At 72.1% G+C, this 25,802-nt stretch overlaps 4 protein-coding genes across 4 annotated transcripts in view; 1 reads left to right on the top strand and 3 right to left on the bottom strand.

The window, feature by feature from the left end:
- Positions 1 to 1,590, bottom strand: part of AURANDRAFT_60903 (hypothetical protein) — a gene marked incomplete at both ends in the record, with an annotated part of 4,685 nt that extends 3,095 nt beyond the window's left edge. Inside the window, 2 exons of the mRNA XM_009034206.1 lie at positions 21 to 763; positions 963 to 1,590. Coding sequence (XP_009032454.1) covers positions 21 to 763; positions 963 to 1,590 — 1,371 coding nt within the window. The remainder of the gene's footprint in view (positions 1 to 20; positions 764 to 962) is intronic.
- Positions 1,591 to 2,095: 505 nt separating this feature from the next.
- Positions 2,096 to 3,331, top strand: AURANDRAFT_60902 (hypothetical protein; the record flags this gene model as incomplete). Its single annotated transcript, XM_009034296.1, has 1 exon — positions 2,096 to 3,331. The coding sequence occupies one exon, from the start codon at positions 2,096 to 2,098 to the stop codon at positions 3,329 to 3,331; it is 1,236 nt and encodes a 411-aa protein (XP_009032544.1).
- An 8,159-nt stretch (positions 3,332 to 11,490) lies between these two features.
- Positions 11,491 to 11,676, bottom strand: AURANDRAFT_18573 (hypothetical protein; the record flags this gene model as incomplete). The annotated part of the gene is made up of 1 exon (XM_009034205.1): positions 11,491 to 11,676. A coding segment is annotated over one exon (186 nt), but the record flags the coding sequence as incomplete, so codon positions are not given.
- A 5,900-nt stretch (positions 11,677 to 17,576) lies between these two features.
- On the bottom strand, positions 17,577 to 17,975 carry AURANDRAFT_14888 (hypothetical protein; the record flags this gene model as incomplete). Its single annotated transcript, XM_009034204.1, has 1 exon — positions 17,577 to 17,975. A coding segment is annotated over one exon (399 nt), but the record flags the coding sequence as incomplete, so codon positions are not given.
- Positions 17,976 to 25,802: the final 7,827 nt, after the last annotated feature.

Here is a 25,802-nt window from a genome sequence, read left to right as displayed (position 1 = left end):
CCCGCGAGGGACGCGCGCACGCGCTCCGTCGCCGCGAGCGCCGCGGCCTTGGCGCCCAGGGCGTCGCCGCGCCGCGCGAGGTGCGCCAGGAGCGACGCGACGACCGCCGGCGAGCCGCAGGACCGGCACGCGTCGTCCACGACGCGCGCCAAAGCGCCGTCGTCGCCGTCGAGGCGGCCGAGCTGCGCCGCGGCGTCCGACGCGTCGCCGCGTTTGTCCGCGGCCGCGAGCGCGCGCTTCGCGCGCGCCTCGGCGCCCGCCGTCGCGAGGTCGCGCCGCGCGGCGGCGGCCACCGCCGCGCACCGCGCCGCGTCCACGGCGAGCGGCTCGAGGACGAGGTCCGCCGGCCCGCCGGCGACGTAGGCGACGGCGCGGCCGTCCGCGCCCCGCGCCTCGACGAGGCGCGTCAGCTCCGGCGGGACGCGGAACGCCGCGACGCACGGGCCGAAGCGGCACCGCCAGACGCGCGCGAGGGCCCGCTGCGGCGCTAAAATCGCGAGGTAGAGGCCCGGCGTTTTCGCGCCGTCGCCGTCGTCGACCTCGACCCAGGCGACCTGGGCGCGGCGCGCGCCCTTGAAGAGCCGCACGAGTCGCCCCGCCGCGACGTCGACGAGGAGCACGCGGCCGAGGTTGTCGCTCACGGCCGCGAGGTCGCCGCGCGGCGACACGGCGACGCCGTGGGCCTCGCGGCCCGCGTCGTCGAAGAAGACGCGCGACCGCGCCGCGCGGCCGTGGCGCTCGCCCTCGCGCCGCGCGCCCTCGCCTGTGTGCGAATCAACCGGTGAGCTGGGACGTCCCGACCAAACTTTGAAATTCTCGAGCTCGGTCAAATCAAAGTCGATTCGGCTGATTTTTGGATGAATCTAGTGCTCTCATCGAATTCTCGAAGCACAGCGGAAGTGCTCGTGTTAAATCATTCGAATACGCGCACATTGAAGTCGGGTTGAAGATTTGATTCGCACGCGGGCCCTCGCGGTCCTCGTAGGGCCGCCGGTCCGCGAAGCCGTCGCGCGCGTTCCCGTCGCCCCGGGGCGCCCGCGCGCCCGGCGCGAGCCAGCCGAGGAGGGCGCCGGCGGCGGCGCGCAGCAGGCCCGACGGCGGCGGGTCCGCCAGCGCGTACTCGGCGACCGTCGGCCGAGAGCCGACTCCTAAAGCTTTGCCGCCGCGCGACGCCGCGAGGGCCGCCGGCTCCGGCGCCGCGACCTTGTGGTGGCTCACGCGCGGCGCGCCGCCGCCGTCGAAGGCCAGGAACGTCGCCAGCCCCGGCCGCGCGCGGAAGACGGCCTCGGACGCGCCCGGCGCGGCCGACAGGCGCCCGGCGGACGCCGCGACGCGGACGCAGGCCGTCGGGTTGCAGGCGTCGCCGTCGAAGCACCGCACGGTGCCGTCGCTCGCGCAGACGACGAGCCGCCGCCCGACCCAGGCGACGTCGCAGGCCTCGACGGACGCGCAGGGCACCTCGGGCACCGCGCCGAGCGCGACGACGCGAACCTCGTCCCCGTCGACCGCGGCGACGGTCACCGACGTGGCGCGGAACGCGCAGTAGGCCACGCGACCGTGGGCGATCGCCAGGGGCCAGTCGTCCGCCATCGCGGCCGGCTCAGGGCTCTGCCTGGAGCGGCTCCATTCCTGCGGCAAATTCGTCGTGTTTCAAGGACAAGAGTTGACTTTTTTGTCGAATCATTGGACTCGTGCTTCTTCAAGAGAAAGAGCGATCGCCTACCGGTTGTTTTGTTTGGGGCTGCCCAGATTGTCAGAACTCCGCCAGGAACGTTGTGTAGCGCATGACAATGGCAGCCGCCGCCGCCCCCCCGATGGCCTCCATGCGCCGCCGGTCCTTCTCGCGGTCGAAGGAGGACAACACGCCGCCGAGCGAGCAGATCGTGCTCGCCCAGGCCCAGGCCAAGGCCAAGGAGGAGCGCCGCAACGACGCCGCGCGCCGCTTCTCGCTGACGGGCATGGTGGACCTCGCCGAGTTCGCCAACGTGGACCAGAACCTGTCGCCGGAGAAGAAGCTGCAGCAGGCGCGGCCGCGGCGCCCCCGCCCTCGGGAGGGCCGCGCCGCGTCGGACCGCCGCGCCGCCGCCCGCAGGTCATGTCGAACGCCAAGGAGAAGGGCCTCCGCGTGGACCAGATCTTCAAGTACTTCAAGTCCGAGGGCGCGGGCGACGACGACGACATCACGCCCGACGACTTCGAGGCGGCCATGAAGAAGCTGGGCTGGTCCATCTCGGCCGGCGAGCTCGCGGCGTTGATCGACCACTTCGACGAGGACAAGAACGGCACCGTGTCCATGGAGGAGTTCCTGCACTACTGCCTCCACATCCCGACCCTCGCCTGGAAGGCCGAGAAGCTCCGCCGCGAGCGCGAGGCCGCCGCGCGCGCGCCGAAGCCGTCGCTCGAGGACCGGCTCGCGCCCGAGGACGACGAGGGCGACGACGCGCCCGAGGACGGCGCGTCCCCCGAGGCGCTCGCCGCGCCGCTCGTCGACGCCGACGGGTCGCCCGGGATCAAGAAGCCGCCGAGCTCGCCGAAGCGGTCGCGGCTCTCGCCCGACCAGATCTACGCGGGCCAGAAGCCCCTTTGGAAGTCGAAGCAGTTCCTCACGCTCAAGATCGGCTACGAGAAGACGCTCAAGGTTTTAGCCGTGAGCGCCAAGGACGCCGACGACACGGTCTTCGCGCCGCTCTTCGTCGACGCGACGCGCGTGCTCGAGGCGAAGCGGGACCACTTCGACGGCCTCGTGGCGGCGGAGCTCGAGGCCCGGTCGAAGAAGCAGGGCGGCGCGTCCCCCGGGAAGCCCGAGAAGCAGGCCGCCGGCGACGAGGTCGTCGCGCAGGAGCTCGCGAATTTCGTGATCCGCCGCGTCGGCACGGCCGCGGGCGACGCGTCGACGCTCGTGCTCGCCATGCTGTCCAGCGACGGCGAGCTCAAGGCGAGCGACGTCGTCTACCGCAAGAACCCGGGCGTCCACGCGCTCCAGGTCGCGCCCGCGACGTCGCGGCGCCCGTCGATGGAGGACTTCAACGCGATGACCGCGGAGGTCGGCGAGGCCCGCGAGGCCGCGGCCGTCGAGCGCGCCGCGGGGTCCGCGGCCATGGAGCGCCTCCGCAAGTCGCTGGACGCGTTCACGATCAAGCACGCGAAGCCCTTCCGCGACATGGACAACACGGAGAAGCTCAAGTTCCTCCTCGTCCGCTTCTCCTTCAAGCACATGGTCAACAAGGTCACGCACCGCCTCAACCACTCCAAGGTCTACAAGGCCATGCTCGCCGAGCAGGCCGCGAAGAAGCGGAACTACGGCCGCCGCCCGTCCCTCGGCGACCTCTGAGCGCGCGGATCGGCCGCCGGCCGCGGCCCACCGCGCGCCGGCCCCGGCCCCGTCGTCGCTCGCCTGTCTTCCCCCGCTCCCCCCTGTGCTTCCTTACGACAAGTCTCTCTCCGCTGAACTCGGCACCTGGCGCGCCTCTGCGGCGGGCCTCGCGCCGGCGCCGTCGCGATCGGCGGCGCCGGCCGCCTCGGACCCCGCGGCCGCGGACCTCTTCGGCGGCCCGCCCGCGAAGTAGCCGGCGCTCATCGGCATTGGGTCCTTCCCCAGAGTGGCGGATCTCGCCTACTCGCCCGGATTTACGTCTGGCTGGCCGCGCCCCATAACTTGAGCGTATTGTCCGCAGACCCGGACACGACGCGGTCGCCCGCTGGGAACACCGCGACGCTGTTGACGTAGGTCGAACGCCCTTTCCACGTCGCGAGGCAGAAGTAGACGCGACAGTGCGCGCGCGGATGGCGGCACTGCTCGGCGCGGCGCTCCCCTCGGCGAGAGTGGCGCGGCGCGGGGGGGGGGGGGTGGCTCTCACTCCTCTCGCTTCTCCTCGATGATCTTCTTCCACCGAATCGACGCGATGACCTGCGGGGGAACCCAGGGGCTCGGCTCGCGCGCCGCGCGGGTACCGGGCGGGACGCCGGCGCGCGTACCGTGTTGATGGAGCGCTTCCAGTTCGCGCGAGCGCGCCGCGACTCCTCCTCCTGCGGACGGCGGCGCGTCGGACACGTCGAACGGCGGTCAGCGCGAGCGTCGATCGCGCGGCGCGAAGGCGTCGGGGGGTGGGTCGGGGTGGCGGGGGTCGCGCGCGGAGGGTCCGCGCGCGGAGGGTTCGCGCGAAGGCCGCACCCGTTTCTGCGCGCTATCGAACGAGGCCGACCGGATGACTTTCCCCAAGATCGAGCCCTTGCGGCCTTTGGCGCTGTCCCGTCGCCCGGCTTCGACTTGAGCCTTCGCTTTTTGCTCCGCGAAGCGGAAACGGGAAGGGGCGCTCGAGTCGCCCGCCATCTAGCGTCTCTGATCTAAGCTCGGCTTGGCGTGATGCGTTCTCCGAGATCGGAGCTCGGCCGGACCTCGCTGGGCGCAAAATCCACCCCCTTCTGGGCGTCCTATGCCAGGCATGCAGCCCTCTATAGCCTACCAGGACGACCTCCCGAGCGGCGGGCTCTGACTCATAACCTTAGGCCCCTACGAGGCCCGCGAACCAGGGGCCGTTCGCGCGGACCAGGGCCGCGTCTTCGTCCGACAGTTCCGCGTCCCAATCGACCTTCCACTCCGCGGCGTGGAACAGCGCGTCTCGGAGCGTGACGTACTCAAGGTTCCGGGAAGCGCAGTTTCCGACGTCGCCATCGATGAAGCGGATGTAGGCAGTTTTCTTCGAGGAGAACGCCAGCAAGATGCGGCGCACGGCCGGATCGGAGGTCTTCGGCGGCGCGTCCGAGCGGCCGCGGGGCTCTTCAATGGCGGTACGCTCGAGACCGATTCGGATGGCCTCGTCGTCTTCCAACACGGCCTCAGCGGCAAGGGCCGCTAAGGTAGCGCAGACCTTTTTGTGGTCCTTCCACGCATTTTTTTGGCACTCGCGAGAACAATACCGCACGGCGTTGCAACCGGCGCAGGCGCGGAGCTTGCCGCCCGGGGGCGCGGTGGCGTTGCAATTGGCGCAGACTTTGAGCTTCTCCGGCTGCCGGTCGAGCGTTCGCACATTATCGTCGTCGTCGACCTGGCCGAGGACGACGAGTTCGAGCAACTCGTAGTCGGAGCCGAAGAGGCGCGTGGTCACAGTCATGAGCTCCTCGCGCACCGTCGCCTCGTCCTCTGGCCGAATCGCTTTGTAAATGAACCCACTAGACTGCACATTGTGGTGCACTTCGAGTGGTTTGCCTTCTTTGTGGTTATCGAGGAGAAAGTTCAGCGTGGACGCGACGCTAGAAACGAGCGTCCGATGAAGCCCGCGGACGATAACTTCGGGGTGCCCAGACGTCGTCGCTCCAACGGTATACACAAAGAACGGCGCCGTCGGGGTGTCGCTATGCGGGACCGCGCGGATCTTCATTCCGCCTGTCGTCTCCTGTTGGAGCTCCTCCATCGTTGCCCGCTTCCACTCGACATCGGAATCGTCCGAGTCAAACTCGTCCGTCGCAGGAGTCCGACCCCGGTCGGCGAGGGTGCGCCGAAGGCGCTCGGCGACACCCCGTCGCGGCATGCTCACGCTTATTCGTTCGATCAGATCACTCAGCGGCTCGGCCAGAGGCAAAATACTCGACGATCCTCGACGACGTCCTCGAGGCTCGACGCGCCTGCGCCGCCGCACGCCTCGTCGCCCGCCCAGGAACAACCGCAGAGAGCACACAACTCCCCTTAAATCGCCGAACGATCACGCCTCCTCGAGGCCGAAGTCGTCGCAGCAGCAGGGCGCGGGCTCGTCGGGCGCGACGGCGGCCGCGGCGTTGCCCTTGTCGCCGAGTCTGTCGTGGTTCTCCGGCGCGGCCGCGAGCTCGAGGGTCTGCGCCTGGCAGCAGGGGTCCGTGGGCCCCGGCTCGGCGTCGAGGTGGAAGAGCGCGTAGCCCGCCGTCGCGCCGACGCAGACGGCCGCGAACAATTCCACGGCGTAGGTCATCGCGGCGAACATGGCGAGGTAGCCGAGCACGACCTGGAGGAAGTGGGCCGCGACGAGGAGCGCCGTGACTTGGGTCTTCGACGCCGCGGCGGCCCGCGCCGCGTAGAGCTTCTTGCGGTAGCGCGAGAGCGCCTCGACCGCGAGCCCCACGGAAAACGCCGCGAGCGCGCCGGCCGCGTACTTGCCCGCGGAATTGAGCGTCCAGTCCGTCACGTAGAGGTTCACGCAGGCCGGCGCGTGCTTCTCGAAGGAGCTCCGGAAGCCGTCCATGTGCATGTCCTGGCCGTCGCCGACGCAGAAGCCGCCGCCGTCGTCTCGGGCCGTGAAATTCGCGGGCACGGCGCCGGCGGCGTCGAGGCACACGGGCTCGCAGGCGCCGTGGTTCGGGCAGTGCTCGTCGCCGGCGACGACCTCGAGCGTGTCGCCGTCGACGCAGGCGGCGGCCTCGGCGTCGCCGCAGGACACGGCCATGCACTGGAGCCAGCACATGACTCCCGACGCGCCGTCCTGCGTCTCGCAGCTCTCCGCGTCCGGCGACGCGAGGCGGCGGCCCGTCGAGCCGCAGCCCGCGCCGTCGCCCGCGGCGACGGCGGCGCCCGCGCCCGCGCGGAACGCGTCGTAGCGCCGGCCCGCGACCAGAGCGTCGTTCGGCGGCAGCACCATCAGCCCGTACCACGCGCGCGACGCGCCCTCTTTCAGCCCGAGCGCGAGGCCGTGCGCCGCGGGCTTGAGCGCCGGGGCGGCGCCGCCCCAGTCGAACCAGTCGGAGCCGCCGCCGGCGAGGACGAGGACGCACGACGCCGCGTCCCACTTTAAAGGCGCGGCCTCGCCGTTCGGGAGCTCCAAGGTCAGCGCCGCGGCGCCGTCGCCGGTGACCATGGCGACGAAGACGCCGCCATCGAGGTGGGCCGCGAGCGCGGGGGCCGCCGCCGGCGCCCCGGCGCCGTAGTAGGCGTGGAGGTGCTCGAGGTGCTGGCCTCCGTCGACGACGGCGGCGAGCGTGCGGTACGCGGGCGCGCGCGCGGCGTCGCGCTTCAGCGCGCCGCCGAAGCCCGTCGGCCCGCCGTCGAGCGCCGCCGCGACGCCGCGGCTCGCGGCGAGGACCGCGGCCCGCAGCGGCGCCGCGCGGCCGCCGCACGGCGCGAGGTCCTCGCGAGGGACGCCGTTCTCGAAGCCCGCGCCCGCGGACCGCCGCGTGCGCCCGTCGGCGAGCGCGATCTCGCGCGCGGCCGGCGCGGCCGCGAGGCACGCGTCGAGGCCCTCGAAGGCCGCCGCGCGGGCCGCCGCGAGGCCCTCGACGCGCACGGCGAGGGCGCCCACGGAGGCCAGCGCCTGGCGCGCCTGGGCGCCGTCGAGCGCGTCGAGGTCGACGACGGGCGCGTCGAAGGAGGCGCACGCTGCCACGATGGCGAGGGCGACCACGCTTCGGAGCATCGCAAGGGCCGGCGCGATCTTCGCGGCAGTGCGCAGCGATTTTTTTGCAGGCGCAGTCAGGCGTCGAACAACCCACATTGAGCTGCACCATGCAGTTCAACACGACACGCTTAAAAGTTGACCTGCATCTGCTCCGGCGCGTTGACCTTCTTCCACTCCTTCGACGGGTCGCGGTAGGCGTCGAGGGTCCGGAAGTCGACCATGCGCTGGTAGTCCTCCACGGTCATCGCGGCGACCTCGTCGACGTCGACGCCGCAGAACATGAACTTGACCTCCTCCTTCCAGTCGAAGATGTCCTTGGGCTTCTTGGTGACGTGGGTGAGGTTCATCTCGTCCACGAGGGCGTGGAACCGGTTCGCCCCGGGCTCGAGGCCGACCTTCTTCTTGATCGCGGCCTTGAGGCGCTCGTCCGTCGACTCGGAGATGAAGTGGCGCTCGCGGTCCGCGACGGCCTCGGCGTCCTCCTCGCAGGCGTACTCGCCGAGGGCGTCGTCGAGCGTCTCGTTCCACCACGCCCGGGCGCGCTTCTTGCCGAGCTCGACGTCGACGCGCGCGTGGCGCTGCACGCACAGCGAGCACGCGTCCTGCCTGTGCCGAAATCAACCACTGGTTGGGTTATTCCAGCCAAACTTAAACCTCTCTAGCTCGGTCAAATCGAAGTCGATTCGGCTGATTTTTGGACGAATCGATCGCTCTCGTCGAGCTCTCGAGGCACAGAAAGACTCGCGTCAGAACTCTTGCATAAGCTCACATTGAAGTCGGGTTGAAGATTTGATTTCGGCCCAGCGTCCTGCTCCTTCGCGTCGTCGACGTAGCCCGCCGCGCGCTCGTGGAGCCGCGCCTCCTGGAGCGCGTCGCCGAGGGCCGGGTTCCGCGCGACGACGATGATGAAGTCGTCGACGGACAGCCGCTTCTTCCGGACCTCGTGCATGAAGAGCTTCTCGAAGTCGTGCTCGGGCGTCGTGCACCCGAACCGTTCGAGCTCCTCGAAGAGGAGCTTCGCGCCGATGTAGCCCGTGTCGCCGTCGTCGACGACCTCGAAGTAGCTCCGTATGCGCGACTCGACCGCCTCGTCGACGCGGCCCTCGTTGCGCATGTTCTTGAGGTCGTCGGACACCTCCGTGCCGTTGGGATGAGAGTGCGCCTCCTCGGTGAGGCACTCCCGCAGCTTCGTGAAGCGCACGCGGCACTGGTTGTCGAGGCGCTCGTCGGCGTCGATCTTCGCCTCGTGGAAGCGCTCGCGCAGCGCGTCGGACGGCTTGTACTTCTTGTCGTGGGCCTCGTTCTCCGGGTCGTCGTCGGCGGCCAGCGGCAGGTTGATCGTGCGCCGCAGGCCGCCGACGAACTCCTTGCCCCGGTCCTTGCGCTGCCAGAACCGGTTGTGGTAGTCCGTCATCGACTTGAACTCGCCCTTGAACTCGCCGATGACCATGGTGGCCCGGCGGCGGCCCGGCGGGGCTGCCCACCTCGTCGGCCAATCTTCGGAGGCGGGGGAAACGAGCCGACGGTGACGCCGGGCTGCCCCCATCGCGAGGGGATTCTCGGCGCGATGGACGACCTCAAGGTGTGGATTGCGTCGATGTCGAAGCACGACCTCGACGCGTCGAAGCCCCTGCTGGAGTGCCTGCGAGACGGCAGCGCGCTCTGCCAGCTCATCAACGCGCTCCGGCCCCACACGGTGAAAAAAATCAACAAGGGCTCCATGCACACGAAGCAGGTCGAGAACCTTTCCCACTTCCTCGAGGGCGCCGCGGCGCTCGGCGTGACGGAGCTCTTCGACGCGAAGCGCGCCCACGACCTCCAGGACGAGGCCCTCGTCGTCGCCTGCCTCGAGAGCCTCCGGGCCCGTGCGGCCGAGGCCGCGGCCGCCGCCGCCGACGCCGACGCCGCGGCGGCGACGGCCGCCGCCGCGCCGGCGCCCAAAGCCGCGCCGCCGCCCAAGGCCGCGGCGATCGTCGTCGGCGCGACGGCCAAGTTCTCCGCGCTGCGCTTCTCCGGCGCGGCCCTCGAGTACACGACGCGCGCGACGTTTTCGCGTCCGCCGGGCCGCGCGAGCGGCGACGGCGCGGCGCCCCTCGGGTCCGCGGCGGGCGCCTCGGCCCGCGCGCCCGCGCTCCGCGCGCAGTACGGCGGCACCGTCGCCTTCGCCGGCTTCCCGTCCGGCACGCGGGCCGCGTTCGCGCCGGTCGACGTCGGCGCCGCGCGCGGCGGCGTCGCGACGGAGCGCGCGGCCAACGGCGTTGTCTTCAGCCGCCCGGCGCCGGCCATCGCCGTCGGGGCCGCCGGGGGCGCCGCGGCGCCGCCGGCCGCGCGCGCGCCCGTCGCGGCCGACGAGGGCGACGCCGCAACGTACGCGCGACTCCTGGCGCTCTTCGAGGCGAAGCGCGTGCCCTTCAAGCACCTCGTCCACGCGCCGACGCTCACGTCCCAGGAGTCCGTCGACGCACGGCTCGCGGGCGGCTGGGCGGACGCGACGCTCGCGTCCGGCGCCAAGGCCATGGTCCTCACCAAGGCCGGCGCCTTCTACCTGCTCGTGCTCCCGGCGGACAGGAAGGTCGACTGGAAGAAGGTCAAGAAGGCCGTCGCCAAGGACACGCGCCTCGCGACGGAGGCCGAGGTCTGGGCCGCGACGCGGTGCCTCCCGGGCGCGGTCCCGCCCTTTGGTAGCGCGTTCCCGACGCCCATGCCCACGCACGTCGACGCGTCGCTCGCGGGCCAGATCAACTTCAACTGCGGCCTCCGCACGCGGAGCGTGTCCATGCCCTTTGCGAGCTTCGCGGACCTCGAGCGGCCGACGGTCGGCGACTTTACGTCTTGAGTTCCGGGACGGCGCTTCCGCCGGGGCAGGGGCACCTGCACGGTAAGGTTACTCCATTCTAAGGTCCCCTCGGCTCGTCCACCGCGAAGACGTCCTCGCCCGCGTGCGCTGCTCCCCACTCTTGTTAGAGCACACAGACTTTTACGAGGGCAGGAAGGAGGACCGCCGCGTGCGCCGGCGCTTCTCCGCGGCCTTGGTCTCCTCGATGGCCTTGATCGCGGGCCGGCTCGCGACCATGGATCCCCGGCCCGTGAATCGCCGGACGACGCGCCCCTCGCCGAGGGCCGCCTGGTTGGTGAAGGCGCCGAAGCCGAAGGTCTCCTGCGCGTGGCGGTCGAGGTCCTGGGCCCCGACGGCGGGGCCCGCGTCGCCGCCGCCGCCGCCGCCGGCCGCGGGCGCCGCGGGCGCGGCTCCGTCGAGCCGGGCCACGAGCGCGTCGAGCTTGGCGTCGAGGCTCTCGACGGTCTGGGCGAGCTTGGCGATCTCGAAGTTCGACGCGGGCGGCGGCGCGTCCGACTGGCGGCCGGGCGCGACCTTGACGGGATTCAGGATCACGGACGGGCGGACCTCGGCCATGGACGACGTGTGCGCGGCGATCTTGTGGCCCTTGCGCATGTAGAGGTGCTCGAAGGCGCTGACCTTCTTGCTGTCCTCCTCGTCCGGGTCCAGGCCCGCCTCGACCATCGCGCGGCGGTGGTGCTCCCGGCCGAGGCGGATGAGGCAGCTCTTGACCGTGTAGAAGGCGACGGCGAAGCGCACGCGCGCGAGCTCCGCGGGGAAATACCGCAAGATGCGGTACAGGTCCGCGGCGGCGAGGCTCAGCACCTCGATGTAGGTCAGCGCGCACGCGCACGCCGAGTCCGCCAAATCCAGCCGCTTCAGCACGAAGTCCTCGCCCCAGACCGTGCCCTTGGAGAAGGGGATGCCCCGCTTCGACGCGATGCCCCGCCGGAGCACGAAGAGCGTGTGGGCGATGTCGACGACCTCCAACGGCGCGAAGGTCATCTGGCCTAAACACTGCGAGATCTCGACGACGCACGACGTCGTCGCGCTCGAGAGGTACCACACGCGCTTCAGCCACATCAGGTTGTTCGCCGCGGCCGCCTCGCCCCGCAGCGCGTAGGACATCATGCCCTCGAGCTTGCGGTAGTTGGCGACGCGCGCCATGTTCCGCGACTGGCGGAAGAACGTGCGGCACCGCTTCCGCAGCGACACGGGGAAGTTGCGCTCCGCCATCATCACGTTGAGCTCGTCCATGGACTGGCGGAACTGGGCGCCGTAGACGTCCACGGTCGACAGCAGCGACGCGAAGTTGCCGATGATGTAGGCCCAGATGATCGCTCCCGTCACTATAAAAAGGGTGTTCACGACCATCTCCGTGCGGTTCACGGGGTTGATGTCGCCGTAGCCCACGGACGTGATCGTGTAGACCGTGAAGTAGAGCGACGCGAAGTAGCAGTCGGCCACCGACGCGCCGTGGAACTGCTTGTTGCCGTCCGCGTCGCGCTTGCTGTGCTCGAGCTGCTTGATCCACCTGGGCAGGAAAAGAGTGCGAAATTTCCAACTTCAAAGGCTCCTATCTCGGTCGTTTTCCTCTCGTTTCGGCTAATTTTTGGACGAGCGATCATCTCTCGGAACGGTCTCGAAGCATGGATGCTTTTTCCGGAACGCGCGCGCGCGGAACACTCATGTTGAAGCGACCTTGAATCACCCTTTTCCTGCCCCTTGATCCACGTCCACTGGTCGTCGCGGACCGCGGACGTCGCGCTGAGCCCCCAGAGGCAGGCCATCCAGTGGGCGACCGTCGTCAACAGGAGCCCGAGGCGCATGACCGTCAGGTGGGCGTAGGACACGGAGAAGGAGCTCTCCCAGCGGCTCACGATGCGCGACGCGCGGATCACGCGCGCGAGCTTCAACAACCGCAACAATCGGATCATGCGGATCATCTTCAGCCCCTTGAGCCGCTCCGTGTCCCCCGCGAGCATGGTCACGACCTCGAAGGGCAGCGTCGAGATGAAGTCGACGGCGAACCAGGACCGCACGTACCTTTTCGCGATCGTGCGCCGACTCTTCACGAGCATGTTGCCCTTCGTGTCGTCGACGTACGCCAGGTTGAAGTTCAGCACGATGTCCTTGAGGAACACACAGTCGATGGCCCGGTTGATCCAGAAGAGGGGCGTGCGCGGGTTCGGCCGCGCCTGGACGACGAAGCCCACCTCCACGGGCGTCACGATCGCCGTGAAGACGAGGCAGAACGTCGTCACCAGATCCCAGCGGCGCATGTAGGGGCCCGAAGGGTCGAGGACGTGGGACGTGTCGTGGCGCAGCCGCGTGCGGATCACGGAGATCTGCTTGAGGGTCTCCCGGCTGAAGGACGCGGTCTCCTGGTGCTCGAGCTCGCTCTTCTCCTCGTGCATCGCGCGCAGGCTGTTGACCATGGTCCGCTGGCTCGCCTTCGGCGCCGCGTGGTGGTGCACCTTACTGTAGCGCCGCTCCGTCTTCCGGTTCAAGGACGTCGGCCGGATCACGTTGCTCTGCTGGCGCCGCGCCTGCGTCTGCGCGTGGCTGATCCGGCCGAGCGAGGCGGCGTCGCTCACGGACAGCTCCATGGGATTCGTCGGCCGCCGCGCCATCTTCTGCTCCCGCCGCAGGCCCGCCGCGAGGGCGCGGTTCGAATAGTCCGGCGAGAGCACCATGTCGGGTCTTTCTTGGACGCCGCGGCCCGGCGCGCTAGGCGGCGGCGGGGGTGTGTCGGTCGAGGAGCACGCGTGCGAGGCCCGCGCGGCGCCGGCGCGCGCGCCGCGACGCTGCCCCTCGGACGAGGACCGGCGCGGCGACCGTCCGCGCCTCCACGACGACGAGCCCGGCGGCGGCCCCGAAGGACGGCAAGGCCGCCCAGACCAGAGAGCTCTCTCAGAGAGGGCGCTGCCGCGGGCCGTAACCTCGCATGCAACACAAGATACAACATCACCGTCGCAGTTAGGGAGGCGGCAACATCGTCTTTGCCACAAGGACGAGATGGCGCGGCGGCGAACGCGCCTCGCGACGCTGGCGCTGATGCTCGTCGCCACGCGCAGCGAGCTCGAGGAGGGCTCGATCTGCTTCAACGGGTGCAGCGGCCACGGCACGTGCCGCGACTTCATGTGCACCTGCGAGCCCGGCTACCACGGCGACGACTGCGGCCACGCCCTGGCCGCCGGCGCGTCGTTCCTCCCGATCCTCAGCGGCGGCCACTTCAACGTCACGGGCAAGAACTGGACGAAGGCGCTGAAGAAACTGCCCCTCGTGCTCGTCGGCTTCTCGAGCCGGTCCTGCCACAAGTGCATCGCCGCGGAGACCGCGTACGCGGCGGCCGCGGCGGAGCTCCGGCGGCTCAAGGTGCCCCTGCTGCGCGCCGACGGCGACGAGCCGGCCCTGCGCGAGCGCCTCGGCGAGCTCGGCCTGTCGACGCTCCCGCAGGTCGTCGCGTACCGCCGGGGCGACGCGCCGCGGCCGTACCAGGGCGTCCATTCCGAGGACGGCCTCGTCGCGTTCGCGCGGAAGCTCAAGGGGCCGCCCGTCGCGGCCCTCGAGACGCTCGAGGACGTCGTCGCCTTCCTGGGCCTCGCCGACGACGCCGCGGCGGCGGCGCGCGACGCCTACGCGGCCGAGGAGGGCGCGGCGCCGAACGACGACGCGACGGACCTCGGATTTCGGCCCGCGACGTCCGCGTTCGTCCTGGGCGTCTTCAGCGACGCCGACGGCGTCGAGGAGGACGAGTACGCCGACTTCGCCGACGTCGCCGCGGCGCAGCAGCACCGCCACGACGTCTACTTCGGCGCCGTCGCCGACTCTCGCATCTCGCGCGCGCTGGTGGACGCGAAGCTCGTGGACCGCGCGCCGGGCGTCGTCCTCGCCAAGGGGCGCGACGCCCCGTCGTCGGCCGTCCTCGACGCCATGGACGAGCCCCTCGGCGGCTGGGTCGACGCGCGGTCGCTGCCCGCCGTCGGCCGGCTCACGGCGCTAAACTTCGCGCGCTACGAGAAGCTGCTGCGGCCCATGCTGCTCCTCTTCCTCGACCTCTCGGGCCACGCGAGCGACGACGACGGCGCGCCCTTCGTCGGCGGCCGGTCCGGCGGCCTCTTCAACAACGACCTCGTCGAGGAGCTGCGCGCGGCGCAGAAGGACGAGTCGTTCCGCGACCGCGTCGCGTTCGCGTACATCGACGGCGTCGCCCACGCGGACCGCATGCGCGGGCTGGGCCTGTTCGGCGGGAAGGAGAAGCTGCCGGCGCTGGCCTTCAACACGAACGAGCGGGGCGTCGTCGCGCCGTTCCCGGAAGCCTTGCCGCTCGAGCGCCGCGCGATCCGCGAATTCTGCGCGGCGTTCCTCGGGCGGAAGCTGCGCTCCCGGGCCGACAGCGACGCCTTCGCCGTGGCGAACGTAAACAACGTCGTCGCGCCGGCCTTCGACGCGAAGCGCAAGCCCCGCAAGGCCGCGCCCGCGGAGACCGTCGGCGTCTCGGAGCAGTTCGGCGCCGCCTCCGCGGGCGTCGCGCGCCGGGGCTTCGCGGACCACGTCGTCGTCCTCGACGCGCGGAACTTCTCGAGCGTCGCCGACCGGCCGGACCGCGACGTCCTCGTCATGTTCCACGAGGAGGGGTGCGCGCCGTGCGCGCACATGGCCGTCTACTACAAGAAGCTCGCCGAGCGGTTCCACGACATGGCCGTCGAGAGTTTGGTCGTCGCGCGCTTCGACGTGACGCGCGAGGCGCCGCCCCTCGACGGCGCGGTCTCCGCCGCGGAGCTGCCGACGCTCGTCCTCCTGCCCGCGCACGACAAGCGGCCGCCCTACAAGTTCTACTCGGGCGTCGCCAAGGTCCAGCCCATGATGCGCTGGGTCGGCGAGGCGGCGGACGTCAAGTTCGAGTTGCCGGACCTGTGCCACCTCTCCGAAGCCGACCGCGTCCTCTACAAGGAGCAGGTCGCCGAGCGCGAGCGCGCGCGGGACCGGGGGGAGTTCTAACACGTTTCTTACGACGGCGACGGCGCGCGCTCCAGGAGCAGGTCCCGCCAGGAGACCGGCGCCGGCGACCGGTCGCGGCCCGGCGGCGCGAAGGCGCGGTCCCGGAGCGCGCGCTCGAGCGCGCCCGTGTCGCGCATGACCTTGGCGCACGTCGTGTGCGCCGCGGCCGCCGGGCAGCGGACGACGTCGACGCAGCCGCTCCGGCGCCGGAGGTGGGCCGCGTGGACCGCGTCCATGGCCGCGTGGCCGCCGTCGCCGCCGTCGCCCGGGAGCCGCGACACGAGGAGGTACTTCGTCGCGCAGGGCCCGCCGCGCGCGCGCTCGCGCGCGACGAGCCCGCCGAGGTCCGCGTACGCCGCGCCGGCGCGCCCCGCCGCGACGAGGGCCGCGACGGCCGCGTAGTGGGGGAAGCGCGCGTCGCCGGCGCGCGCGAGCCCCGGCGGGTCCACGAACGTCTGCGGCACGAACGCGACGACGTCGTCCGCGCCGAGCAGCGCGCCCAGCAGGATGGCCCCGAAGCCGCCCATGGAGCTCCCCGCGACGAGGGTCGCGTTCGGCCGCAGCCCCCGCGCGTCCAAGAGCCGCCGGACGCCGTCCGCCGCCGCCGCCGGGTCGCCGCCGAGGCCCGCGACGCCGCCGAGGTACCACTCCCGCGCGCCGTCCCGCACGAAGAGCACGGACACGGAGTCGCCAAAGGTCCGATTCACAAAACGGCGGAACTCGAACTCCATGGTCATGCGGCTCGCGAGCCGCGCGTCCAACGTCGATTCCGCCGCGTCCGGCCCCATCGTCGCGCCCAGCGACGCGCAGAGCACGAGCAGCGGCGCTTCCGGGTCCCGCGCCGCGACCAGCTGGAAGCCGCTGTCCGGCGTCTCGAGGCCCTCGTCCGCGTTCGCCACGAGGATCGCGCGCTCGAGGAGGTCCACGCTGCAGGCCCGCGTCGCGCAGCCCTCGCCGACGAAGTCGGCGCCGAAGATCTCGTCGACGTAGTAGCGCGCCATGGCCGCCGCGTCGTCGCCTTCGGTCGTGTGGGACCGGCCGTCGAACTCCACCGTGAACTGGAGCGGCGTCGTCGTCGCGACGAGCGCGAGGCAGCGGACGAGGAGCCCCATGACAGATCTCGAGCAGGCTAGCTGCCCCATCAGGGCATAGAAGGGCAGGGCGAAAGTCAACGTGTTGATGCTGAAGTGGGTTGCACCCACAAGCGAATCCACAAGCGCATCATCGATGGACGCGACGTCGCAGCCAATGACGCTGCCGCGACGCCATGCAAGGTCGAAGCTGAGGTCGCCCTCGATGCTACCGCGGCGCCATGCATGCACGCAGCGCCGCGTCGCAACGCTCCTGCTGCTCGCCTCGCGCGCGACGGCCTTCGACTTCAACGCGCTCGCGTCGTTCGTGCGGCGGGCGGGCGGCAGCGTGCACGCGTCGCTGGCCCTCGCGGACCCGGCGCCCTGCGGGGCGCGCGGCCTCGTCGCCGCGCGCGACGTCGGCGTCGACGCCGTGAGCGCGGCGCCGCTCGTCGTCGTGCCGGCGTCGCTGGAGATGTCCGGCCGGCGCGCGCGCGCGTTCCTCGAGGACCGCGGCGCGGGCGGCGACGACCTCGACGACGGGTCGCTCCTCGTGCTCTGGCTCGCGTCGCTCGACGGCGAGCGGCGCCGCGGCGGCGACGTCTTCTGGGCGCCCTACCTCGAGTCGCTGCCGCGCGACGTCGCGGCGCTGCCCAACGCGTGGGCGCCGCTCCTCGCGGGCGACGCGGGCGCCTTCGAGGCGCTCCTCGACGCCGCGGACCCGGCGGACCGCGGCCTCTGGCGCGACGAGGCGCGGCGGGCCGCGGCCTACGCGGAGCGCGTCGCCAACGGCCTCGCGGGCGACTTCGGCGCGGCGCTGCGCGTCGACGCGGCCGACGTCGCGTGGGCGCTCGGCGTCGTCTCGAGCCGGGCCATGGGCGGCGGCGCGGCGCCCAAGCTCGTGCCGCTGCTGGATTTGCTCAACCACGACGCGGGCCGGTCGCCGTTCACGTCCTTCGACGCCGTCGCCGCGACCGTGGAGACGCGCCTCGCGGCGCGCGGCGTGCGCGGGGGCGCGACGGTCGGCTCCGGACGGGCGGCCGTGAACGCGAAGAACCGGGAGCACGACGGCGACGACTGGTGCTACTGGAGCTTCACGGACGACGGCCGGCCCCTCGAGCTCAAGGCGGGCGACGAGGTCATGGCCAACTACAAAACCGAGGACTACGACGCGCTCGAGTGGTTCCTCAACGCGGGCTTCGTGCCGCCGGCGTAACAAATTTAGAAAAACTACTCGCACTCCTTGCGGATGAGCTGGATGATCTGGGCCTTCTTGCGCGCGTCCATGCCGTGGTTGAGGACGTGCATGATGGGCGTCCAGTTGTGGTTGTCGCGGATCGTCGTCGTCGACCCGAGCAGCACGAGCTCGCGGATCGCGTCGACCGCGTTCGTCGTGCAGGCCGTGTGGATGGGCTTGTAGCCGTCCAGGTCGCGGACCTCCATGTCCGCGCCGAGGTCGACGAGCGCGCGGATCGCCGGCCCGCGGTTCGCGCGCGCGGCCTCGTGCAGCGGCGTCATGTGCCAGATGTTCTCGTGGCTCGGCGGCGCGCCGCACTTGACGAGGGCCCGGATGATCTCCACGTCCCCGGCCTTGGCCGCCGCGGAAAGGATGCACTGCTCGTTGTGGTTCCGCCAGAGCACGTCCGCGCCCTCCTCGATGAGCTTGAGCGCGGCCCGCGTCTCGCCCGCGTGCGCGCACCAGTACAATTCCTGGCCCGGCGACTCGAAGTCCTCGTTGGGGAAGGGGTTCTCGCGCGTCGCCGGCACCTTGAGGTGCTTCTGCTTCCAGGTGCCGTGCGGGTTCTGCGTCGGCCGGTTCTTGAGCTCCTCGGCCTGGTCCCGCTTCTTCGCGATCGCCGCGTCGTCGAGGAACGCCCAGACGTACTCGCCCGCGGCCGCGGCGCCGAACGCGTCGCCGAGCATGGTGAAGGGGCCGCTCAGCCCGAACCGCACGGGCGTCTTCATCTCGAAGAAGCCCTTCTCGAACCAGAAGCGCATCTGCAGCCGGTGGTACGGGCCCTGCACCGCGCCCTGCGGGTCGAGGAAGCACCAGTGCGCGGGCTCCGCGTCCTGCTCGTTCTGCCGCGCGGCCTCGTTCTCCTTCTGCCGCGCTTCCAGGGCCGACGACGCGCCGTCGCCGAAGACCTCGATCTTCCCGCCGGCCTCCTTGAGCCGGAACTCGCGGTCCCGGTCGTTGAGCAGCTGCAGCACGTCGGGCCCGTCGGACGCCGTGAGCTCCGGGTAGGCATACCCATAGAGATTGACGCCGACGTGGCCGGGCCGCGCGCGGCCGGGCCGGGCCCGCGGGGGCGCGGCGCCCGGGTTCGCCTCGCGCTCCGCGAGCACGCGCTTGATGTCGTTGCTGTCGTCGGACGTGAGGTCCGGGTAGTCGTAGCCGTAGCGGTTCGCCATGGGGAGTGTTGCAGTCGCGCGCGCTGGCGCCGGAGGACGCCGCACTAGTCGACTTTCCTGGCTGCCACAGCTCGCTTCCTCGTGAGGCGCACCGCTGATGCACCGATCGAGCCGACGATGCAGCCCATGCCAACCAACTCGGCCCGGCTGATTCTGGTGGGTCGTCGTCGAGTGTCAGCAGTCGAGATGTTGTCAGCCGAAGACGTCACCTACATCCTCGCCAGGGCGTCGGCCGACACCCGCTACCAGCCGGTTTTGCGTGAAGCGAAACGGACTGGCGACTTCGAGCCCCTTCGCGCCCTCCTCGAGGATGTGCACTACGATGCTCGCTACATGTACGAAGCCTTGTGCTACACGACAAGCGAGGCGAATCACCCCGAGGCGGTCGAATTTTTGCTGGGGTGCGGCGCGTCGCCAAACGACTCGACAGGGAGCGGCAGAGGCCCTCCGCTCGGTGAAGCAGCCAATCGCGGATGCGCGAGCAACGTCGCTCTTCTGCTGGCCGCAGGCGCGGACGTCAACGCGGTAGATTGTGTTGGAGACACCGCTCTCAGCGACGCGGTCAGATCTTCCCGGGGGGAGCCGACGCACGTCGGCTTGCGCGGGGAACGCCTCGTTGTACGCTGCCGTAGCGAGTTGCGCGAGGGCTGCGTGTCGTGTATCAAACTGTTGATCCGAGCCGGCGCCTTGGTGAATGAAGCCTTGTATGTAGCCGCTGATCAGGGCGACCGCGACGTCGTGAAAATCCTGCTCTGCGCTGGCGCCGAGATCCCGAAGGAAGATATTACTGATCGCACAATGTGGACAGCAGCTGCCCTGGACGCGATCGATTCCGTCAGGTCCGCCGGCGGCTGGGAGAAGCACGCGAAGCAGCACGAGCGCATCCTCGTCGGCCTCGTGACCAAGTGCGCCCCCATCCCCGACGACGCCGCGCGCCTCGTCGTGGGGTTCTGGACCCCCCCGGGCGGCTCCTAGGGTGCGTAAGACAGGACCACACCAGACAATTACCACGGGCTCGCGAAGTCGCCCATGCCGCCCATGGCCGCGGCGCGCGCCTCCGCGAGCTCGAGCTCGTCGCGCTTCTCCTCGCCCGGCTTGCGCGGCGTCGCCTCGTCGACGGCGCGGGACGCGTTCGCCGCCTCCTGGAGGATGGCGAGGAGCTTCTTCTGCTGGCTCACGAGGAGCTCCACGAGCCGCCGCTCGAGCGCCTTCATCTCGTCCTCCTTGTTCTCGCGCGCGTCGTTGAGGTTCGCGAGCTTCTTGTCCGTGTCCGCGAGGGCGCCCCGCTGCTTCTCGACGCCGAGGAGCAGCATCTCGTGGTCGTCGTCCATGCGCTTCTTCTTCTTCGCGTGCGCGATGTTGATGCGGCCGTCGGACGAGATCGCCGACGACTTCGAGTGCGCGTGGATGGACTGCTCGATGGCGCGCACGGACTCCTGCATCTCGTCGATGTACTCCAACAGCTTGTCGCGCTCCGTCTCGAGGTCGTCGCGGTCGCGGACGATGATCTCCAGCTCCTGGCCGAGCTCCGTGGACCGGCGCTTGTGCGCGACGAGCGTGGCCCGCTCGTGGTTGACCAGCGTGTCGTGCATGCGCCGCCGGAAGCCCTCGCCCTCGTCGAGCTTCGCGTCGAGCTGGCGCCGCACCGACGCGGCCTTGCGCTTCGCGCGGTCGAGGTCGTCGACGAGCTTCGCCTCGGACGCGTCGCGGTCCTTCTCCGCGCGTTCGCGCGCGGCGATGGCCTTGGCGTTCGTCGCGACGGCGCGCACGCCGATGCGCCACTCGCGGATCGCGCAGGACCGCCGGATGTAGTGGAGCTCGCCGCGGAGGTCCACGACCTTGTCGTGCTCGTCGTCCCACGCGCGCGCGGCCTCCGCGAGCATGGCGCCGTCCGCGGCGCGCGCCGCGTCCGCGCCGAGGAGCGCGAGGCGCACGGGCGCGAGCAAGGTGTCGCGGCAGTGGACCTCGGCCGCGGCCGTCGCGCGCGCGACGGCGAGCGTGAGCGCCTCGTGGTGGTCCGCGTCGCGCGACTCGCGCGCGTTTTCCGCGGCCTCCGCGGCGCCGGCGACGCGGCCCGCCTCGGCGGCGTCGGACGCGTCTGCGGCGTCGCGGAGCGCGTGCTTGAGCGCGCGCTCCGCCGCGTCCGCCTGGCCCTCGAGCGCGAGCGCGTGCTCGCTCCGGAGCTGCTGCGCGCGGTCGAACTCCAGGATCGCGTGCTCGCGCACGGCGCCCAGCTCCGTCGACAGCCGCAGCCGCTCCGCCTCCGCGCGGTCCGCCTCGCGCCGCGCGTGCTCCTCCGCGACGCGCTTCTCGCGCCGCGCGTCGCGCTCGAGCGCGCGCGTCGTGTTGTCGAGCTGGGCCGCGCCCGCGGCCGCCGCCGCGGCCTCGGCGGCGAAGCGGAGCCCCCGCTCGTCGCCGCGCGCGGCCTCGTCCGCGCGCGCGACGGCGTCCCGCTCGCGCTGCGTCGCGGCGGCCGCGGCCTTCTCGAGCGCGGCCTTGGTGTTCACGCGGACCTCCGTGAGCGACGCGGCCGCGGCGGCCTTGACGTCCGCGAGCGCGCGCTCCGCGGCGGCCCGGAGGTCCGACGCCTCCTTGCGCGCGAGCTTGTCGCGCTCCTCCATGCCGCCCTTCCACGCCGCGGCCTCGCGGTCCTCGGCGCGCGACTCCGACGCGCGCAGGCTCTCGCGCCAGTAGGTCTCGTCCTCGAGGGCCTGGAGCGCGACGGCGGCGTCGCGGCACGCGCCCGCGGCCTCGTCGGCCTCGTAGGCGCGCGCGCGGCCCGCGATCTCCGCGCGCGCGAAGAGGTCGTTTTTGGCTACGGCGGCGGCCTCCGCGGCCGCGTGGCGGTCCGCGTGGATCGCCTCGCTCGCCTCGGCCCCGCCGCGGTAGGCGGCGAAGGCGTCCGTGAGCGTCGCGATGGTGGCATCGCGCGTTTCGAGCATTTCGCCCGCGGCCCGGCCGGCCGCGTCGCCCGCGGCGGACTTGCGCCGGAGGCCGTCGCGGTCCGCTCGCAGCGCGTCGACGGCGGCGGCGTTCGCCGCCTCGCCGGCGCGGCGCTCCGCGAGCGCGCGCGCCGCCTCGGCGCGGTAGTAGGCGCGCTCGTCCTCGAGGCCCTCGCGGCGCACGCCGTTGCCGCTCGACGAGCACTTCCGCTCCGCCGCGGCCGTCGCCGCGGCGGCCGCGGCCGCGGCGGCCGCGGCCGCGTCGAGGGCCGCGGCGAGGCGCCGCCGGTGGCCCGCGCCGTCGCCCGTCGCGGACTCGAGCGTCTCCGCGGCGTAGCCCGCGCGGTCCGCGGCGAGCCTCGCGCCGTCGACGGCGCCGCGCGCGGCGGCGGCTGCCGCGGCGACGCGCGCGGCGGCCTCGAGGACCTGGAGCCGCGGGGCCCCGTCGCCGCCGCGGAGGTCCTCCGCGAGCGCGGCGGCCGTCGCCGCGCACCGCGCGACGCGGTGGCCGAGGTCGTCCGCGGCGAGGGCCGCGCGGACCGTCGCGAGCTTGGCCGCCGCGTCCGCGGCGGCCTCCGCGGCGCCGCGGTCCCGCGCGCGCCGGTCCTGCTCGTCCTTGAGCTCGAGCTTGATCTGGACGCGCTCGTCCTCGGACCGCGCCGTCGCGGCGACGGCGTCCCGCAGCTTCTTCGCCAGCGCGTCGACCTCGGCGCCGCGCGCGGCCGCCGCGTCTTCGGCGTCGGCGTCGCGGGCCGCGCCGTAGCGCGCGAGCTCGTCGAGGTGCGCGAGGTAGACGTCCGCGCGCGCGGCGGCGACGGCCGCGGCCTGCTGGTCGTTCGTGAGCTCGTAGATGGACAGCTCGCGCGCCTCGTGCTGCCGCTTCACGTCGGCCATCGCGCGCTCGAGCGCTTCCCGCGTCCGCCGGAGCGCCTCGTCCTCGCCCGCGAGGCGCCGCGTCGCGAGGACCCAGCGCGCGAAGAACCGCGCGCCCTCGCGGCGGAGCCAGGGCACCTGGAAGCGGCCCCCCGAGAGCAGGTTCGCCTCGTCGTCGTCGACGGCGATGGACCGCTCGACGGCCATCCGCGAGCTCAGCCTTTTCGCGGCGCCGACGCCGAGACCGCCCAGCGCCAGGCCCATCTTCGCGGCGCGGACGCCGTTGCGCTCGACGTCGACGAGCTGGGACCGCAACGCGAGCTCCGTCGCGCGGACCTCCTGGACCCTGGAGAACGCGCGGCGCAGGTCCTCCTCGAGCGCGCGCTCGCGGTCGCGCGCGCGGTCGTCGTTGTCGCGGAGCGCCTCGCGCGCGGCGTCCGCGTCCTTCGCCGCGCGGTCCAACGCCTCCTGGCGCGCGGCCTTGAGGCCGTCGACCTCCTCGCCGCGTCTTCTTGCGGCGTCGACGAGCTCGCCGACCTGGATCTTGAGCCGCCCCTTCTCGTGCTGCTCGACGCGGAGCGCGTCGCGCGTCTTCACGTAGCCGTCCTTGAGCATGTCGACCTGCTTCTTCAGCGCCGCCTCCGTCGCCTCCTTCTCCACGGTCGCGTTGCGGAGGTCGCGCTCCGCGCCGTCCGCGCGCTCCTGCGCGACGCGGCAACTATCCAACGCCTTCTGCGCGGCGCCGTGGCCCGCGGCCTGGGCCTCGCGGAGCTGGTCGCTCGCCGCGTCGAGGGCCGCCTGGAGCTCGCCGCGGCACTGGACCTCGGACTTGAGCTGCGCGGAGAGGTACTGCTTCTCGTTCTCGAGGCGCCGGAGCGTCGCGGCGGACTCGTGCGACGCGACGGACCCCTCGGACGGCGCCGCCGTGGACCCGTCGCCCAAACCCAGCGCCGACCGCGCCTCGAGGAGCTTGGCCCGCTCCTCGTCGGCGACGCGCTGGAGCGTCTCCGCGCGCGACCCCTCGCGCGCCGCGTCCGCGCGCGCGGCCTCCTCGCGCCTCCTCGCGACGCCCGCGTCGTGGATCGCGTCGCCGTAGGCCGACTGGGCGGCGACGAGCTTCGATTCCAAATGGGAGCTCCGCTCCTGGGCCTCGTCGACGGCGAGGCGCGCGCGGCCCTCGGCCGCGGCGACGAGCTCGTCGCCTGCGTGGAAATCAACCACTGGTTTGGGGGGTCCCCGCCAAACTTCAGAACTCTCTAGCTCGGTCCAATCGAAGTCGATTCGGCTGATTCTTGGACGGATCGATGGCTCTCGTCGAGTTCTTGAAGAGTCTGGTCCAAACCGTTCGATTACGCTCACATTGAAGTCGGGTTGAAGATTTGAGTTCCACGCGGCTCGTCGCGGTCGCGCGCGGCCTCCGCGAGCCGCTGCTCGTACTCCGCGCGCTCCTGGCCGAGCACCTGGCGCACCTTGACGAGGTCCTTCTCCAGCGCGACCTTGGCCTCGAGCTCCATCTCGAGGCTCGACTTGAGGAAGACGACCTTGTTGTGGAGCTGGCGCGCCTTGGCCTGGGCAGCGAAAGGGTGCGAAATTCCCAACTTCAAAGGCTCCTCTCTCGGCCGTTTGCCGCTCGTTTCCGCTGATTTTTGGACGAGCGATCATCTCTCGGAGCGCTCTCGAAGCGTGGGTGCTGTTTCCGAAACGCGCGCGCGCGCAAAACTCACGTTGAAGCGACGTTGAATCACCCTTTTGCTGCCCTGGCCTTGGCTTCGTTCTCGGACTGCGCGGCCGCGGCCGACGCCTCGGACGCGGACGTGTGCGCGCGGCTCAGGAGCGACGACGCCGACAGCGACCCGGACGGGTGCGCCGTCTCCGGGTCCACGGCCTGCTTGACGGCGCCGAACTCCAGGCTCATGGCCGCGCGCGTCGTCTGGCCGAGCGTCGACGACTCCGCGGCGCCGGACGCCGTCGCCGCGCGCAGCCCCGCGACCTGCTGCCGGAGCTCGCCGGCCTCGCCGTCGGCGATGGTCAGCTTCGCCTTGAGGGCCGCGTTCTCGGACGCGAGGGCCGTCGCCTCGTCCTGGGCCTCGCAGACCGCGCCCCGCAACCCGTTCATCGCGACGTGCTGCTGGTACGCGGCCTGCGTGGCCTTCTTCGCGAAGGCCGCCTCGAGGGCCGTCTTCTGCTTCGCCGCGTTGACCTCGGCGTCGACGAGGGCCGCCTCCTTCCTCTGGAGCTGCTCGAGCAGGTCGTCGACCGCGCGTTTTTGGGAGGGCTCGTCCGCGGCGGGCTTCGGGGGGCGCGGCGCGACCGCGGCCTGGTTTCGAGCGGTGTCGAGCTCGAGCCGCAGGAGCTCGAGCTGGGCGTCGCGGTCGCGGACGAGGTCGTCGGCCTCCTCCTTGACTTTGGCGAGCTCGCGGCCGAGGTCGCGGCACTTGGCGACGGTCTTGTCGCGCGACGCCTCCGCCGCGGACGCCTTCCGCCGTTCCACCTCGACCTGGGCCTCGAGGGCCTCGATGCGCTCCCGCAACGCGTCCATGGCGAAGGTCGCGGCCGAGCCCGGCGGCGCGCCGGATTCCACGGCCGCGTCCGGCGGCACGCGGAAGCCGTCGAGCGTCTCGACGGCCGACGGCTCGCCGTCGACGGCCGGCGCGAAGAGGTCCCCGGGGAGGCCCAGCCCGTCGTTCTGGGGCGGCGCGCCGAGGGAGTCGAAGGACGCGAGGGACTCGAGCTGGGCCTTCCTCCGCGCCATGAGCTCCGCCTCCCAGGGCGTCGGCAGCGCGAGTTGGGCGCGGCCCCGGGGCGTCGCCGCCGCCATCGCGTCCGACCGGTCTGGCGCGCCGCCGCCGAAGATGGGCTCGGCGCCGGCGCTCCGCGGCGCCACGAAGTCGGCGGCCCGCGGCGGGCCGGCCATGCCGCCGCCGTCGCTCAGCGGCCGCAGCTGGAGCGGCCGGCCCGACGAACCCGGCGGCGTCCGGCCTCCCCGCGGGCGGCTGCCGGACGCGCCCGTGCCCGGCCGCGACGCGGCGGCGGACGGGTTCGACCGCGACGCCGCGCGGCTCGCGGACCGCGTGCCCGGCGTCGACGTCGGCGCGCGGGGCGCCTCGCCCCGCGCGCGCGACACGTCGCTGAGCCAGAGCTGCCCCCGGTCGTCGCGCACGAAGCGCGCCTCGAGGGGCGACGGCGCGTTCTCGGGGCCGGCGGCCTCGGCCTCGCGCGCGCGCAGGCGCAGCGTCGTCTCCTCGAGGGCCGCGGCGACGTGGGGCGGCGCCCGGCCGACGCCCAGGCCCGCCTCGACGCGCGGCGG

Source organism: Aureococcus anophagefferens (assembly GCF_000186865.1).
Source record: "Aureococcus anophagefferens unplaced genomic scaffold AURANscaffold_1, whole genome shotgun sequence".
NCBI classification, from domain to species: Eukaryota; class Pelagophyceae; order Pelagomonadales; family Pelagomonadaceae; genus Aureococcus; species Aureococcus anophagefferens.
The sequence above is the reverse complement of the archived record's forward strand: the minus strand, read 5'-3'. Positions and strand labels throughout refer to the sequence as shown.